The 18,705-nt window shown below is 29.9% G+C and overlaps 1 protein-coding gene across 1 annotated transcript; it reads right to left on the bottom strand.

Annotated features, from left to right (window-relative positions):
* Positions 1-6: 6 nt before the first annotated feature.
* Positions 7-15,392, bottom strand: LOC136973003 (protein ELYS-like; the record flags this gene model as incomplete). The annotated part of the gene is made up of 22 exons (XM_067267683.1): positions 15,224-15,392; positions 14,623-15,156; positions 14,108-14,176; positions 12,607-12,715; positions 12,400-12,519; positions 12,203-12,287; positions 11,892-12,060; positions 9,164-9,305; positions 9,000-9,084; positions 8,782-8,869; positions 8,637-8,698; positions 8,448-8,573; positions 8,288-8,369; positions 8,099-8,188; positions 7,886-8,026; positions 7,614-7,815; positions 7,199-7,532; positions 6,921-7,114; positions 6,700-6,794; positions 738-919; positions 532-667; positions 7-67 (listed from the first exon to the last, which is right to left on the bottom strand). Coding segments are annotated over exons 1-22 (3,233 nt in total), but the record flags the coding sequence as incomplete, so codon positions are not given.
* Positions 15,393-18,705: the final 3,313 nt, after the last annotated feature.

Here is an 18,705-nt window from a genome sequence, read left to right as displayed (position 1 = left end):
CCATGCAAAGCAATATTAAACAACAACAGATCACAAATTGAAGAGATTGCATAAAGCTGTTGTTTTCCTAAAAAGAAACCAAGGTTCAACCATTTAGACCAATCAAAATTTTGTGAAAAAATAAGTAACATTTTTCAATTAGTGGTGTCAGTTAGTACTTAGGATTATTGTTTAGATTATTAATAATTTAAAGTGATTAAAGGATTTAAATCAAAAAATTTTTTACATTACAAATTTATTTTGTCATTTTTATTTACGAGATCTATTACATGTATTCTATGAGATTGTCTAAATAATATAAACTAACAATTTTTTTCATTAAATTTCAGAATGAAAATTTTCTAATTGAAAAAAGAAAAGAAAAACTATTTTAATGAGATTCTTAATTTAAAAAAAACATAAAATAGAATAAACTTTCTTTAGCTTCTGAAATGTCAAATCTTTTAAATTTTACAGTAACATAATTAACCAAATACTTCCAAATTCTTAAAATAACCAACCAAAAATAAATATACAACAATATTTACTTACTTTGTCTTTGAGTCGTAAATTTAGATGACGACTGGGAACCAATTTCTTTAACTAACTGCATTTGAATTTTTGGTAGTATCTGCATGTAGCCATTCACAAGTGCATTACGAGCTGCAGCTTTCTGATAATCTTGTGTCTGTTCAGAATTCAGAGAAAAATTAATATTTAACTTATACGTTATGTAAATTTTTAAAGTTACTATTTACCGAAAATTGAGAATTCAATTTCTCGTTTAGATAGGCTGCTTCGATAGGTCGACTACGTTGCAGAAAGAACATAATGAGCAGTTCCTGAGCTTTAGGATCAGAACTATTATGGAGAAAGCTAATCAAGGCATCTTCTTCCAAAGGTCTTAAATGCAATTGAAACAATGCATCAAGATTTCCAGCTAAAAAATATTTAATGAATGGAATATTAAGTTTTAAGATAAATAATACTATCTGCAGTCCAATCCCGTTATTACATTTCTCCGTTGTATATTGTTTGCAATTATATGTTAAATATTTTCTGCACGGTACTTTCTCCATTATAAAACACTTCGGTCGTTTATTTTTCATTTTACAATTTTGCACTTATACGTCATATTTTTCAGTACCCTACTGCACTTTTTTCTCACTTATGCATTATCCACTTTGAAACAAAACAAGTAAACAGGCAAGGCCGTATTTGGGACGAGACTCGCTACTTCCAATCTTCTTTGGTATCACTGGTTTTGAGCACGATTGTTCAAACTTTGCCGACCACGGTCACGACGTCGTCCACAATGCATTTTCGGTGAAATTAACCTATCCAATGTCGAAATTTCTCTCCGTTGAGTGTCGACCCTGCTTGAATTTTTGTCGAAGCCTAACAAAAATTTCCCGTTTTTGAAAAAAGATAATTGTGGCTATTACATTGTCCGAAATTATTTTTTTATTTTGTATTTTGCACAAGCAAAATATATATATTAATAAATGTAAAAAACAAAAAAAATATTTATTTCAGAAGTTAGTTTTAATAAAAAATTATAACGACTAGTGCCATCTAGTTTCAAAAACGTTCCAATGCTGAAACGAGATATATCTGATCAATCGGTCAGCACGTCGCGACCACACGTACGTCGGGAATAACACGTGACAGGTAAATGCGTTTTTTCGAAGATTTGTTTGTCAAAATTTGATTTTGCAACATTCATATTTCCAACTTCCCAACGAGCAACACATGTGCAAATTTCACACTCTTGCTGTTTATAGAAACAGTGTCACCATTTTGTATTTTATTTTATGTGCGAATGATTCGGATACCTGATACTCTCTGCCAAATTGCAAGTCCTGATATGTAATGTACTCCTTCATACCTCTAAGCTGGATGGCACCGCAATTTTATAAACAACACATAGTCTTGCCAAAAGTTTAAATCAATTATTAAAGAAATGAAAAATTGAATTATGTATTCACTTTAACTTTGTCCACACTCATAGCAAATTGCCAGGAGATGCAAAAAGCCAAGCAAATCATACATATCATGTCATCATATGTATAATTCACTTTGCTCTGTCTGACTAGTTGAAGTGCTCTGCCAGTCAACAAATTGAAATTTTTTGCCTTGTAAACCAATTTTGCTAAGTGGATGAAAATTGTTCTCTAGTTTCTCACTTGTCAATGTGAGCTAACCATTCTTTCATGTGACTTCAGCAGAAGGATACAACTGACAGTGTGTAAAAAGTTCAATATAAAAAAAAACAAGAAATAAACTAAATTGGTCAATTTTTTAAAAGCACATGACTTCACAACAATATAAAAGGAAAAGTAAAACAATGTGAAATTATATGTATATTATACTTATAATAAATTGAAACTTCTTTGTTAAGAACTATGCAAACAAATTGTTGTCTAGTGTTAATTTGTAATTCTAAAGTAGTTTCAATTGTATGTTTTTCTTACATTCTTTGAAAAATGTATAAACAGGATTCAACTATATCAGTAATATAAATAATACTTTATTAAAATCAATAATAATTATTTTTTTAATATTTTATAAAACCCCCGTGTAACAGTAAAAAATACGAGTGAAATGAAATTTGAAGTGTTAACTTGCAACTTCCAAGATGATAAGTATTTATTTAATACTTAAATATTAAGTCTCACATGATACAGATTTTATTAGATACAGTTTCTAGATTCATTCAGGTAAACTAATATGTTTTCAAAAGTTGAAATATCAATAAAAATTCAGATTAATTTGTATAATTTAATACAAATTTTATTAAAATGTTTATGAAATTTAATATATATATTATTAATAAATGGATAAAACATTCCTTGTTTTAATTATACAATGCAAATGGTCTTATTAATTTCATAAAAAGAGCAATAAAAGGTTAACTACCTTAAACAAAGTTACAATATACAATTTTGAAAATGATTTTTCCATGTTTATTTTTCATCTCATAATATTTCTCATTTTAAAACAATAAATATATTCATATAAGAAGTATTTTATCTTAATATATATCTTATAATATAATTGAGATGGGTTGATGATGATAATAATAATAATAAGCACAGAGCCCAAATGGTTAGGAGTTGAAAGTTGAAATTTGGTACACATTTAGGGTATGTCATGAGAACGTACACTAAGAAGGGATTTATTGAAAATCCCTCCACAGGTGAGAGGGACAGAATTAAGGCTTACCGTGAAGAACTCGGCTTCTACTGTACTATTTTAGATGCAATTTTTTTATTTTTAACTGCGTTTTAGTAGGATACCACATTTTTTGATTCCTATACAAGAAGATGGTAACTGCCTGTTTTCGAGCATAGCGTATATTGAATACGGTACTGCCTCGGATCATATAAGAGTAAGGAATAGAATTGTTTCGTATGTGGCTGATAAGTGACAGGAATTTGGAGCATTTACAGCAGCATCTAATGGTAACTGTTACAAAACTGTGGAGGAGTATAAAAATGAGATGGGACGATTGAACACTTATGGATCCACTGTTGAATTACACGCAGCATCGGAATTATTTGTGTGTAAATTTGAAATTTATATAGGACATAAATTAGATAGCTGTTTTCGAAAGGAAACTTCAAATGTGGTGAGACTAAGGTTTAATGGAGATAGATATAATGGTCATTTTGACATATTAATAGCTGAACAGGAAGTGGACATGGGGATAAAAGAAGTGTATTCCTTAATGAAAGTGGAAGAATGGAAATGTTAAGGGAAAGATAGATATTTACAGCGGTTTTTTGCATTTTTGCGAGAAATCGAACACATTTTTAGACCACCTAAAAATTCTCTAATTAGTTTGGAAACAGGGGAACCTAATTCTCGCATTCTGTGAAAACGTATAAGATTGGTATAATGTAATAATCTTAATCTTTGCTATCGTTACTTTTTGCCCAAGCAATGCCAAGTTCATCTAATAGTATATATATATTTTCCAATGTCATTTTTGTGCTTTAAGAAATTTTTCTGTATGGCATGGTCTTATTTTATGTGAGGTTGTGTGTCAGCATTGCATAAAACAAAATACCATATAAATTTGTGATTCACCCAGAGTAATTGCAGATAATGGCCTAGACACTTACAAGTAGCTCCTGGCAGTTTGTAATCATTGTTTCAATAAAATTTTGTGCCTGTGTTATTTACTTGTACTTAAACTTTACCAAAGATGCAGGACCCACTATAATACTAGAAGCATATACTGTCAAACAGCAATAAAATTTTTTTATAATGCAAGTACTTTCAACGATACAAAATCATCATCATCACCATTAGGCTAATGAATATTTCAAATTTAGAATAAAATTCTCAACATTTAAATATTCCAAACATTTAAATTTGGGACTTGAAAGTATAAGAAGAACAAAATTTGTATAAAAGGCAAACAAAAACTGCAACAGAACTCAAAACATTTTTTACAGCATGAGTTTGTGGCACATTATAACATGAAATTGCTAGGGTAGTGTGGTGTCATGGCTAAAATATCCAACCACATTTAAACTGTGTGTGGGGCATCACATGTTATGATATTTTATTATTAAAAACTTTTTATATTTTTAATTATTATAAAATGGCAAAGAGCTTAATTTTCAGGGTAGGGATGAATTTTATAAAAAAATTGTAAATGCTAATAACAAGCAAAATCAACAAGTCCAACCTTACTTGAAATATGACATATGATCCTCTTGATCTTTAACCACCAAAATTTAATAGCATCAATCCACCTAACATAAAAACCTTCCTGCAAAATTTCAGGAAATTTTCAACAAAACACCCACAACTTATTAAGCTTCAAAGGGGGCAAACAAAATATCCATACGTGCAAGAAAAATTCCCAAATTTTTTTGCATTTCTCAACGTTTCAAGATTCCAAGACCCAAAAATGTAAAAATCTTGAGGGAGTCAATTTTTGAATGATCACCATACTTTCACACTATTATATATAATAGAGCCTACAAAGAAAAAATTTAAAAAATGCAATCTGCAAGTTAGGAAGCTCAAGTGTGAATGTATTGCACAGGTTCAAGGTAGGAAGGAAGAAGGGCTTCCCAAATAAATAATGTTCTATGATTGGCACAACCCTGAGGAGGGTAGTTTGAGTCCCCAAGGATTTGAAATTGGACTTCATGACTTCTCTGGTCAGCATTTTGCAATATCCCACTGCTGCAATATCCGCTAAACAACCTGCCAGCATTCTAGCCACGGCTATGGTTACCATATATTTTCCTCAGCTGTCTGATGCAAGAGGAGTACAGCATAAACCCCATAAGTGAGAACCTGTCCCTATCACTGCAGATGAGCCTGCTTAAAGATGGCTGTGGGTAGAGAAACAGTAGGAGGCCAAGTTTCTTGAAAATGCAGCAAATGCATACAGAGAGGGGACATGGTATAGAATCGGTGACCACACCCAAGTCAACTGTTTTAGAATTTAGGACAGTGGGTGGGAATAATGAAGTTTTAATCATGAATTTTTAACCCTTGTTCTCACCTGGGTTAAAAATTCACTATTCCAGCTCACTTGGTGCCTTAACTAATCACACTATACCACAAATTTGTCAAAGAGTCTTCTGTATTGTAATTAATGGTTGTCATGATTTTCTCAAGAATGCCTGAATAGTCCTATGCTATTTAAGTACAAGTAAATACAACATTTAATTGAAATCAATGATTAAAAACTGCCAAGTGCCCCATGTTAGCATAGGAATACACATGAAATTTTCTGTCACACAACAGAAAACCAATGTGCATTCCTAGGGTAAAAATAAGTCTGGATGTGTCTTTTTAATTGCGTGTGCATTCATATTAAAAACTGTTTTTCGTTTTCATTTTTGCAATTAAAACAACAACATGAAACAGAAAATTGCACGTGTGTTCCTATGCTTATGCAACTATTTATAATTAACAAAAAACATGTTAAAATCTGTTTTAAATATTTCATTTGTGTGTTTACTATAATGAATAACATCTCATTCCAATGTTTCTGAATATACAGAGCAATACTTTATTATATTGAGTAGACTACTTGAAAAAAATGCATGCAAATCAAGGTATTCACCACAATGAGTAGTATTCAATTGTTCTGTGTTTGAAATGTCAGAAACTGGAGAAGCACAGTTTGCTGACTTAAGAAAGAGATTCAGCGAGTTAACCTAATCATTTGTCATCTGTTTACATCAATCCCCCATAAAACAAAACCTTACTATATTTCCGAACAGTAATCAATACAAGCTAAATACTTATTTAACATAATTAATATTTATCTTGTAGTGATTACTTTTCACAGATAAAAGACTAGCAGGCTAGCCCATATTTCTTCTAGAATCTGACTACAAAATATGCTTTATGGATCACTTACTTAAGTTGAATTATCAAATACAATTATCATTTCATTAACTAATGCCATTATTGTAAATTACTATAAAACTTAAATTTTAATTGATCTTTTTTAAATCCTGCTAAAAGAATAAAATTCACTATAAAGCTGAGCTAGAATAATCCTATTTCAAAATTTTAGTAGATATCAACTACAGTAAAAAAATTTATGCTAATAACGTAGTATTCAAACACGAGAAAATCATAATTATGCTTAGATTATACTTATGGAAGAACTTTTATGCTACATAATAAATATTTACAAAATACGCAACTAAATTTGAAGTTTAAATTTAAAAGCCTTACTCTGCTGACAGCCAAGAAAAAAATGATTCAAAAGGTCTTCCGCACTTCCTTGATTGTGAAATTTACGCTGGAAATGAAATGCCTGAGCTGTTAATCTAAAACAAAGACAAAAAGATGATTTCAAAATAAATACAAACTTCGTATTTTTAAGTTAATTTCAGGAGGAAGTTTTAACTTTAAGTTTTGCCTTTCTTTATATTAAAATTAAATAAAATAATTACCCATTAGCCAAATATATTGTAAGATACAGCTTTACTTCTTCGGGAGTCTGATGAGGAGGATTTCTTATTTGATAATACTTCATTGCTTTTTTATGTTCTCCTTGATATAAAAATGCCTTTAAAATTCTAACGTGTTGCCATGGTAAAATATCCAGAGAATTTATCATTGGATCTAATAGAACAGAAATTGCTTCCTGAAATAAATTTAACTCAATTGTTATTATTATTATTCTATAAGCAGCATTTGGTACAAATATTTTTCTTTAAAAACGAAATACCTCAAAATCTTGATGATCTAATAACCAGAAACTATGAACAATTTTTACATGGCTTGAATTCAAACAAAATACTGCAGGAAATTTCATAAACTTTTCTACCAAATGACTTTGTCTGTCAGATAAAAATGAAGCCATATCCAACAGAACATACAGCATCAGCTGGTGTTTATCCATCATAGAAATTGTATTAATGAGATATGTATTTAAAACTGCATAGAAGCTGGGAGGAGGATACACTCCATTCCATCCTGCTTTCTCCCATTGATTACTCAAGGCTGCACCCATTTCTGATATCATTCCATCAATTATTAATATATCAGTTTGTCCGATAGTGCTAAGAAAAACATCAAGAATATATTTTATATATAAAACATACACGATTATTTATTGTTTACAACAAATAACAGAAATTAACCTGTGAAGTTTTTGCAGTTCTTCTCGTCTTGAAGAATAAGCTTCTGATAATACAGACACGGGATATGCGACTTCATTTTCTCCGTAAGCTTCACCTTCTATATATTCTGGCAATAAACTGCAGTTATATAACCATAAAATAACTTTTAGGTAAACTGCTATTAACTGAGTCACATCTCTCCTCTGTTCAAGTTCTTGTTCTCCTGTCAAAATTTATAATTAATGAATACATTTTATATATCTCAATGAATTTTCAATTTTATTTAAAAGCACCTTGTTCTCTTATAGGCACGGCTTGATTTTGAAGTAATTGAAAAATACTTGCAAGTGTTTGCAACTTGCTAACGTAGTGATGTAAGAGCCTTAATGTCGAGTGATCCAATTCTTGACCAGAATAATTAAAAAGAGGAACACCTAAAAATAATTATAAGCTATGAAATAATTTATGAAATAATTATTATTACATATTTGTCATTATATACTTGCATAATTTGTCAATTGAGGTTTTTATTTGGCTAACCCTTTTCCACAGCCAATCAAAAATAAATTTTAGAGTACAACCAGAAGATGCAAATTCTATAAGAAAAATTTATCTAAAATTAATTTTCACTTTAAAAATTAAAAACCTTTTGTCCATACAAAAGAATTCGTCTTTGAAACTTTCAAATACTTTACCTCCCTTGCTCCACATTTGAATACAGGAATTTATAAAATACGATAAATTATTTTCCAAAGCAACCGACAATAAAGCTTCTCTCTACACAGTTGAATTCAATAAAAATTCATTTGTAAATCATATTTTGTAAATGTAGAATTTATGAAAATGTTACATTACCATTAACGTTTTTGACAAAGTATTTCCCTGTTTTTGTTGTATTAAGCCAGTAAATTCACAAAAAGAAAATAAAGTCTTTGGTTCTAAAATACACATTGGTCCTGCATTTATCATTTCTGAAAGCACCTTAAATGGTCCTCAAAATTAACAAAAATATATCACATTAATTTCAAATATTTAACTTCATACCATTCGTTGACAACCCAAATACTCTGCTTCTATGATTCCACTTTCCATAAGAGAAAATAATTCTGAAGATAAAAACAAAATGTATATTGAAAATTTCTAAATTTTTCATTTAACAACAATAGACAACTTTATTCAAGCGACTTACTAAAAGATAATGAAGCTGGAAAATAAAATTCATCTGCAGTAGATAAAGATTTAAACTTTGCCAAGGTATTTGTTTTTATTTGAAGATTCTAAATGAAAAATGTAATTTCACAATTAAAGGTAAACAATTAAATATATATTTACGATTCTATAAAAGAAAAATTTTTAATTTATGAATTGAAAATAATATAAATTTAAAATTGTTTTATAAACTCTTACTAATAAAGGCAATGTTGAAGATTGTTCAGATATCTGAGACAGTGAAAAGATACCTAAATAGGAACAGAATTTTGTACTCGAACACCTGTGTATTAAAATTTATTACCAATTTCATTTTTTACCGAAGCATCAATTTTTATAACGAAAATCGAATATTTCCTAACCTGACAGTATGTGGCATTTGTGTCCTATACCATTGATTCATATCAAATAATACCAAATAGCTTACTGGACTATTTTCTGTGCTCTCATCTGAAGCTTCCCATGCAAGAACACACAAACTATAGTCTGGACTAGTATTCCAATCTAAACAAAAAATAGTAATAATAATAATTCCATTTTCTTTTTGATCTTAAAAACTAAATATCTATTATCACTAACAAAATATAAATATATTTTAAACATTCAATCTAAAAATACTTTATATTGAAATTGTTTGATTATGAATTGTTTCAAATCATTTTCCAATCACATGTAATTCCAATAAGGATTGATAAGTCTCAATCCATATCTACATGTAGTAGAGGTGTGAGCAATGTTGGTGGCATAGCAGTACATTCTGGAAATCTTGCACCCTCATGGTTTGCCATTTCCTAGCAAGGTAATGTTTGATCACACACAGCTACTTTCACAAAATATCTGTTGTGCTGCCACACTTTCTTGACCTGCCTGTCCATTGAGCATCTGTAGGATCAGACACACCTGTAGATGGTTGATGTCAGCCTTCATCTACAGATATGAGGCTAAAGTGGCAGTTGCAACATCTAAACAAATCACAGGATAGTATATGAGGTTAGCATGCATTCATGCACAACTTTCTCACCACTCGTATCCATGCAAGAAAAACTCCTACAATGTATTAACTTTAAAGGTTCCTTTAAATTTCACCATTGTTCCATAGGAAATTCTCTTTTTTTGTGACTTTGTAATCCCTTATCACTATCATCATTATGCACTAATAGTTTCATTCAATTCCAACAACATCTTTTTGGTATGTAGCTTTTTTGTCACAGATTTTTGGAATCAATAAAACCGATTCCAAAAATTTAAGTAACATTTTTAATTGACAAAGGTTATTTATCAATTAATTATATTGTCAACTTTTGAAAAGCACCTTCCTGATTTGATTAATATTAAGAAATTGGAATAAATTTTCATTTTTCAAATGTTATTTTTTGAACAATGCGTGAGCCCGCAGACCCGAGAGTGGGCCTGAGCTAGTTTCGCACAAAATTACAACTTTGTAATTTAATTTCTTAATGCAACTGTTAGAAAAAACATTGCACTAGAACAGATCAAATAATGTTCTCTATAAACAAACGGAGAGGAATTTTAGCAATAAGATGTCACAAAGAAAACATCTCATTGTGAAAGAGGTACAGCTGCAATAACATGTCATCGAAGTCAACAGAAGAAACCTATGCTTGCACCTGAGAATTAACCTTCGACTCCATCGACAGTCGATCATTTTCCCAGGTCAATAGCTTAAAAGATGGAGACACAGAAGTTCCGGGCATTCGTCCCATACAAAGTCAGAAGGAAGGTGTTCATCCCATACCACGTAAGAAGGAAGACGACTCCACATCCAGAAGTTAATTAGTGCTAAGGGAAGATGACGACAAAATGCCAAGTTTAACAGATTTCCATGAACGGACAGCCCCGACCCATGCAGGTCGCCAAAGAGAAGACTCCCATGTGCCAGCCCATCAACTTCGAATCCCTCTCTCTCCAATCGAACAAATGTCATTTAATTGATCAATGAATATTGAGGTATCAGCAGATTATTGTATTATAGCATTATTTGTATTATTATAGTATTATTGTATTATAGTAGTAGATTATAGTATTGTTTGGGCCCAAATTAGGTCAATAGGTCAAGCATGCGAGCTTGAATTGAAACCTTTCTTCACTCCACTCAATGGGAGTATATGTAATCGCATCTAATCACATATTCTGTAGAAATTAGCCTAATTAGTAGAATTGTATATATCATAGGGTTAGTTATGTAATACACTTTTATTTTGTTATGTTTGGTAACCTGTCCCCCGTCGTCCTAATCATGCCGTACCCGTCTTATAAGACTTACCGGCTACGATTCCTAATATATATCATTATTATATCTAAAACCTAACTACATTATTATTATATAAGTATATTTAAAACTGGACAAATATGTATATATATATTAAGATCCTACTTCAATCCTATCCTATTGTTAATAAATTTTTTATGTATCAGATTAAAAATGTAAAAACAATATTGTATAAAATGTAAAAGGTGTAAGTGTAAAGATGAATTAAAAAGGAAATAAAAACTATAATCTTAAAACCCCAATGTTTGTTAACCTGTCTGTCTTTTCTGGACATCCAAAACACCTATCGACTTACCAAAAGACCTCCCCACTCGAAATTTAGCCCTCCTAAAGCCATCCAGCCAGACACTGAGATCGGGCTTCACCAGCCCGTGCCAGTAAGTAGTCAGAAGGAATTAACTCCTGGTCCTCAGCATATCTCACAAAAGTAAATTAAAATAGGAAATCAAAATACACATCCTTCCTAACAAAACAACTCTTATAGTTCAGTGCATTTGATTTTTATACTGAATAACATAACATGAACATTCAATAATACAAAGATTAATTATATTTATGTATAATTTACAACATTATTTATGTTTTGTAATTTCAATTAAGTCTTAAAATCATTAAATGTTCTGTTATTTTACTTATCTCTATTAGGATATTAAATAAAAACATTCCATTAGAAAATTCCATATAAAACTTTAATCAATATTTATAAAGATTGTTAAATATTATTGTACAATTCATACCTCTGTTTCTATGCTAACTGTGTATTTTTTAGTTTAACTCATGAAAAAAAATTAAAATCAAACCTTCATTATGTAATGTATCTTCGTGTTCTGGTCTGCCTATTGATAAAATATCTGATTGCTGGATTGTGTAACAGGATATAAGGCGACTTATTACTTCGTCATTTTCGTTTGACTGGAGAGGATCAGTACCTAAGGCATATTCAAAGCGAAGACAGCAGTTTTGAAAGCCCTAAATGTAACAGAATTTTGTAATAAATTATATAACTTTTAATTAATACAGTATTATTACATAATAAAAAGTTTAATTAAACATCTTTAAATATTTTATTACATCTAATAAACAACAATGTCACATTAAAAAAATTATTAACCTGATATAGAAATCCATAATTATCAATCAATTCTTTTTTTGAATAAGATAACGAGTAAAGTGATGCTATTGTTTGCACGTCTGGGCTGAATATCAAATAAAAATTCAGATATAATCATTGTTAATTAAAAATTTTGCTTTCATAACAATTTCACATATAATTTATATAATAACCATTATAACATATATAGTACTTACTGATCTTCCTCTGTACCCCTAATGGCCCAAAAATAACAGAAATTCTTTGGATCATTTTCTGGTTCTTGAAATGCAAATTTAATGACTGGAAGCATGTAATCTTCTAATGGACAACTGTAACTAAAATTTTAAAAAATCTTTTACATTGCCGGAATGTTTCAATCGATCAAAATTTCGTCTGTAGACTAAATTTATTTATCATCTTACTGCAGGTTCAAGTGTGACATGCTCCATAACTGAACTCCTCCAAACTGAAATCCTACAGCAAGTAAGTTGACGTGACGAAAAAATTTCAGAACTGTAACTGCTGCGTCATCTTCCGTGATAAATTAATTATAATGTATATTTAATAAAAATTTCAATAATATAATTATATTATTATACAAATTTAATATACAAATAGCCCTTGCTATACATAATCTCACTTTATGTTTTGCTATAATGTCATTTCAAAAAAAAATTTAAAAAAACACTAAAATAAATCATTTTTTGCCGTCGTCTATTCTGTGATTCAACCATCGTGTGTTGCCTGTGTTACAAGTGCCAAGTCTTTTTCAACTTCAAAATACACACCCATAAAATTTTGTCTTGCTTGAAACTTCTCAATTCAAAGATTTAGTTTTACATAGAAAGTTACTTCACCTTCTGCATAACCTTAACACAAAAGAATAAGACATAAAAATTATATATCTTTTCAATAAATAAAAAGTTACTGGAGTGTAGACATAAATGGAAAGAACCCGTAGAGAGGAATACAAAAAACAATTCCTAGAGATGGCACCAATTGTTAAGAGAGACAAGGGAAAGCCACAATAGATGCAAAAATCTCAAACTGTAATAGGTATTTTGCCAAATCCATGAAAGAGAAACAAAATATCTTCTTTAAATTGTAGTGAACTTTGTGTTTACAACAATTTCTTCAAAAGAGTTGAAATTTGACATCTCAGATCTTCAAAGGAACAAAGAACAATCCAGTTTGTTCATATAGCAATTCATCTCCGTCTGATTAAATTATTACTTACAGATGTACTAATTAAAAAAAACAAATATATTTATTTTTAAATTCTAGTTACTTTTTATTTTCGAATAAATCCTATATTACCCACTTACAAGGCATTTATTTTTATGATCCAAGCATAAACTGAGCTACCAAGCCCCACAAATGTGTTTACTTTAGAAACTGGAGTGTGCTATTCGTGTTTATTTTTCGATTCAGATTATGCTTTGCTCACCACTCACTTTTAGTTTTCAGAATGAGTGTAGAAATATGTCGACAACAAATATAAACAACTGAAAACTAGTGTTGCTAAAATGTGCTGTGTGTTCCCAAATTTTTTACAGAATCCATATTTTTACAACACAATTGTTCTAGAATTATAATAATATCCAAAATCATATACAAGAAAGCCAAATGATTCAAAATTATGTACTGTACAAAACAAAGGTTGGTATAATAGTGATATTTCCTATAAACACTTCAGTGCTCAAACATGTTCACTTTTAACACCATGTCTTCTTAGTTGTCAGTCACATGTTTAGACACTCAGATTGCACTCTACTGAGTTCATAAGTAAATGCACAAGTCAATTTGCTTTATATAAATTCATATTATGCAAGGCTTTCTTGGAACCAATTAATCGTGTAGTGCAAGGATTATCTGTATATGTTTTATTTCTTACTTATTAATAATTACAAAAGAAATATTTACCTGAATTAAAAGTTTGCAAAGGACTATTATCATGATCTCTATATTGAAAATAGCCATGATGCCTGTCACCTGCAAATATTATTTTAGCTGTTATAAATAAATAAATCCAATATTCTTATATTATCTCATATTTTGTTTAAATATTTGATTTAAAACTCAAATATTTAAACAAAGATTATGCTGAATGTAATGCAAAAATGGAAACTTGTAGAAAGGGAAAATCATATCTACAATTTTCCAATATCTAAGCCAGAGAATATCATGCTATTATATTATTTATGCTAAAATAGTTCGTGTTTATAGCATAAACAGCTTTCAGTTTAATAATTATTATTCAACAAAAATTCAAGATTTGATTTCACTTCTATGCAGCAGACTAAAAACGATATAACTTTCACTCCAAAAAAAAAAAAAAAACTGAATACAAAATTACAACATTCATATTTATTTTTATTAATATAGTAAACAAATTATTAATTAAAAGGAAATAAAAAATTTAAATGTAACTAACTTACCATTTAGTGGAAGACACAAATGCTGATTATGTGCTTGGGCATTTTCCCTTTTTCCCATAATATTATGAGTTTGTTGTGTGATAAAAGTAATAGTATTAGGATCGTTTTCATTACAATAATTGTCGTCATCTAAATTTAAATCAACAATGAGCACTTGACCATTAGACATGCCAACAGCCACAATTCCAAACATGTAACACAATTCCTTGCTCAAAGCGTAAGTTTCCGAACATGTTCCAGCGTGTGAACTTATCACATCTAAAGACGTTATCTTTGAGGAAAATTCAATTGCCTTTAGTATTTTTGACATTTTCACATCGTACAGACACAAGAGACTGCTGGATCGTCCCCAGTCCGCAGCAATTAAAAGACGTAATACCGGATTGATGACCGCTCTAAACTCTACGACGGCCGAGATCGAAGTTACAAAATCTTTTGTTGGAACACTAAGACTCCAACTGCTGCATCTTTCTATAGTGTGTGTAGAAAACACTTCCAGACTAGATCCTTTTATCAACCATACCCACATTCCATCTAAGAAAAAAAAGTTTGTTTTTATATTTATTGTAATTGTCATAATTGAAATGATTTAAGAACTTACCGTGACTAAAATTGCCAAATGTTGTATGTTTTTCATCGGGATTTAACGCATTCTTTAAAGCATAATTATAAAGCGTAGTTGGAAATGGAAGTGGGGACACACGACAGGGTGGCAATTGTGTTTTCATCCTCTTTTCTATAATTTATACAAAAAAGTTAATTCAATTAAAGCTCTTAATACCTTTCTTTAAATGAAACAGAAACTTACTAATAATAAAATATAAAAATTAATACAAATAAGAACTTTATTATATGAAATGCATAAAATCTTTTAAGAAATATAACAAATTGAAAAAATAAAAAACATTTTAAGCATTTTATTAAACATTAGTAAATTTTATACGATTTCAGAAATTCATATATTAAGTATGTGTCTTTTTAAGATTCGGAAACCTTGAATTATTATGAATTAAATTGTTTTATACTCGAAAATTTAACAAAAATAACAATTCATCATCGAAGGATTAATAATTTTTTGAAAGTTAAAATCACAAAGAACTAAAAATTCCTTTCTTTTCAAATAATCACAAATATCTAAACTGCTTTGAATTTATAATCCCATCTACATAGATTAAATCATTAAGCATAAGATTTCTTGATAGTTTTTATCTGTTGTCAGATAAAACATCAAGAAGTCTTGGCTGTATTGTGGTCATTCTCTCTCATCTCTGAGACACATGCATATGTTACAAGCTGTTCACCGATTGGCTAAAAATTTGTTTATAAATTATTTCAAGAGCAATCACAACATAACTCAATGAAATTATGAATGACTTTCCCTTTTAAACATTTTCTTGTCCTCCAGAGATAAGCAGACAGCTGTCTTATCATCAATCTTTCATCTGAAGCCTTGATTTCATCAAAGAAAAGATGGATGACTGAATACTACTTGCATTGCATTATTATTTATAAAATAACTACATGAAAGAGAATATTTCAAGATAATGCAATTCATATAAATGATAGCAAATTTGGTTTAAGAGAGCACCTTACTAGAGAAGCTGCTATATTCTGGTGTGAGTAATTAAAGTTAAATTTATACTAGTCTAGCACCAGTATTTTGTGTAAAAATACATACAAAAATTAAATGTAAATATGTTTTAGATATATTTTTAACATTATTTTACTCAAAAAATTTATAGTTATGTACATCAAGTATTGCTATTACATTTATTGAACATTTTGTAAATATTGATGTGTTGCTCATCAGTATTGGTCAGTCTGACTCATACTACATCATCTGAAAAAAAGATTTTTTCAAAATACAGTACTTTCTGTTTTGTTTCAGTAATTGCAGTAACTATAACAAAAACTGCTGGAAATTCTGACGTACTGCATTGTGCACTGTTGTATCCATTTCTTCGTGAATCTTTTCTTCTCGTTTGTATCGTCAAATCTTTGTCTCCTATGACTGTTTCATTGGACCGAACAGGCGGAAGTCAGAGGGCATCAGGTCCAGGTTGGTCTGCTCTATAGTGGATGGGGGACCACTGACCAGCCTTGTTCTAACACCATGTTAAATTCAGCTACAACTATTAGAATAAGATTAAAATTTAAGGTTGAAGATGAAATAAATGGACAATTATCTTATTTGGACTTATTTTTGTGTAGAAAAAAACATTGAATAAGTTTTAACAAATATACAAAATTTTGCAAAATTAGAAAAGTAACACATTATACAGTCAAACCTGTTTTTATGCGCAAAGAGCGCATAAAAACAGGTTTGTGCGATTTTTATGTGCGATTTTTTGTTTGTTTGTTTGATTTTGTGTTTTTATGTGCGATTTTTATTTGTGCGATTTTTAATTTATGCGGTTTTTTAATTTATGCGGTTTTTTTTGTGCGATTTTTTATTTGTGCGGTATAGTTGGCGACTAGTCTCGTGCGATTCGTCATGTCTCACGTTGACTTATTATAGCTAAATAAACTTATTATAGCATAAATGCACTTATTATAGTAATATTATTGCATGAATATGCGAAAAATGAAATAATTTACTTTTTAAGTCAACAAAACACCACCTGGACAAAAATATGTAAAACAGACGATAGACCAGACGATGCAGTCAAGTGCTGACATCTGTTGTCAATAAATTCTATTTCGTACGGTTTTGAGTTATTTTCTACGTGAGACTTTTTTTATGCGGTCCCTATCCCCCGCATAAAAACAGGTTTCACTGTACTTCACAGATGATGATATAGGCTATGTGAAGAAGAACACCTTCCTCACATCTAGAAAAATACCGACAAGTACTACTAAACAATTAGATCAAACGAATAAAGTTAGAAATTTTTCAGGACATAGATCGTTAATGGATATCCTAAAATGATTTTAGGTTCATGGTTAAAACAATTTTAGATGAAAATCAAGTGATTAAATTGCAATACATGCAGAACCATTTGAAAACGTAAAACTAATTTTTGAAAATCATAATATAATAGTTGTTCCAGACCAGTCAAATAGGATTAAAGGGTATTTCTACACAGGTAAGAATATAAGCATTTGGAAACAAAGTAATGTGGTTTATAGTTTTGAATGTAACTGTCAATAAAAATATACAGTAGAACTCTGATTATCAGAACTGATTCTGCAAATGATTTCAAAAATCAAATATTCAGATAAGAGGTTTAATATGTAAAGAATGATATTACAGTGTAACAGCACAGTATTGTACATGTACTGTATTTATTTATTCATCAACGAGCAAGTAGTATCCTACTAACCATTTGGATCTGTCACAACAAATAGGCATCACTGATCAGTGCATGACATAATAGAATTGCAATGTGACATCATTGAGAGTGATAAAGAAGGGCAAACGGTGGTTTGAATAATTAGACATTTAGATAGTTGGCGTTCTACTGTACTCTTATATAAAATAAACTATGCAAAAACTTAACATAAGTTTTAAGGATTGTACAAATAATATAAAATATAATAGTGTAAATTCCACTGCTGTAAATTACTCTAATGGCACTAGAATATGAAATATATAAAACAGTAAAAGTTGTTAAAAGAGAAAGATTAGAATAAAAGATAATAATCTGAACATGTGAAAATAATTGAATTAAAAATGAATAGAAAATAAGTGAAAATATGGGATTTCAGGTTTGTGATGCCTAGTATCTATATCTCTGACAGAGGGAGAGGTGAGAGTATTTCTGTAAATTTAGAATGAGTCAACACCAGCTCACATAGCTTATGCTGGTCATGAATGTTGGTATTTGTGAGAAATTTTACTCCCTTGTGGTTTTAATCTAAGTATAACAATAATACCTTTAATAAGATTTACACCATTTGGGTGTATCCACGTGCCACATTGTTACAGCATGCCATGTGGATAACTGGTAAACCGAAGGCTAAATGTTAAACAAGATTAAACTGAAGAAAGGAATAGCCCTAAATGCATATTTAACCCAAATAAAGTAAATGATAACTGGTAATAGTCAAGAAGGCAACAGAAACTTAAACATTTTTGTATGT

This window comes from Centruroides vittatus, unplaced genomic scaffold, assembly GCF_030686945.1.
Source record: "Centruroides vittatus isolate TY-2023 unplaced genomic scaffold, ASM3068694v2 contig_3071, whole genome shotgun sequence".
NCBI classification, from domain to species: Eukaryota; Metazoa; Arthropoda; class Arachnida; order Scorpiones; family Buthidae; genus Centruroides; species Centruroides vittatus.
This window is presented reverse-complemented; position numbering and strand designations above follow the sequence as displayed.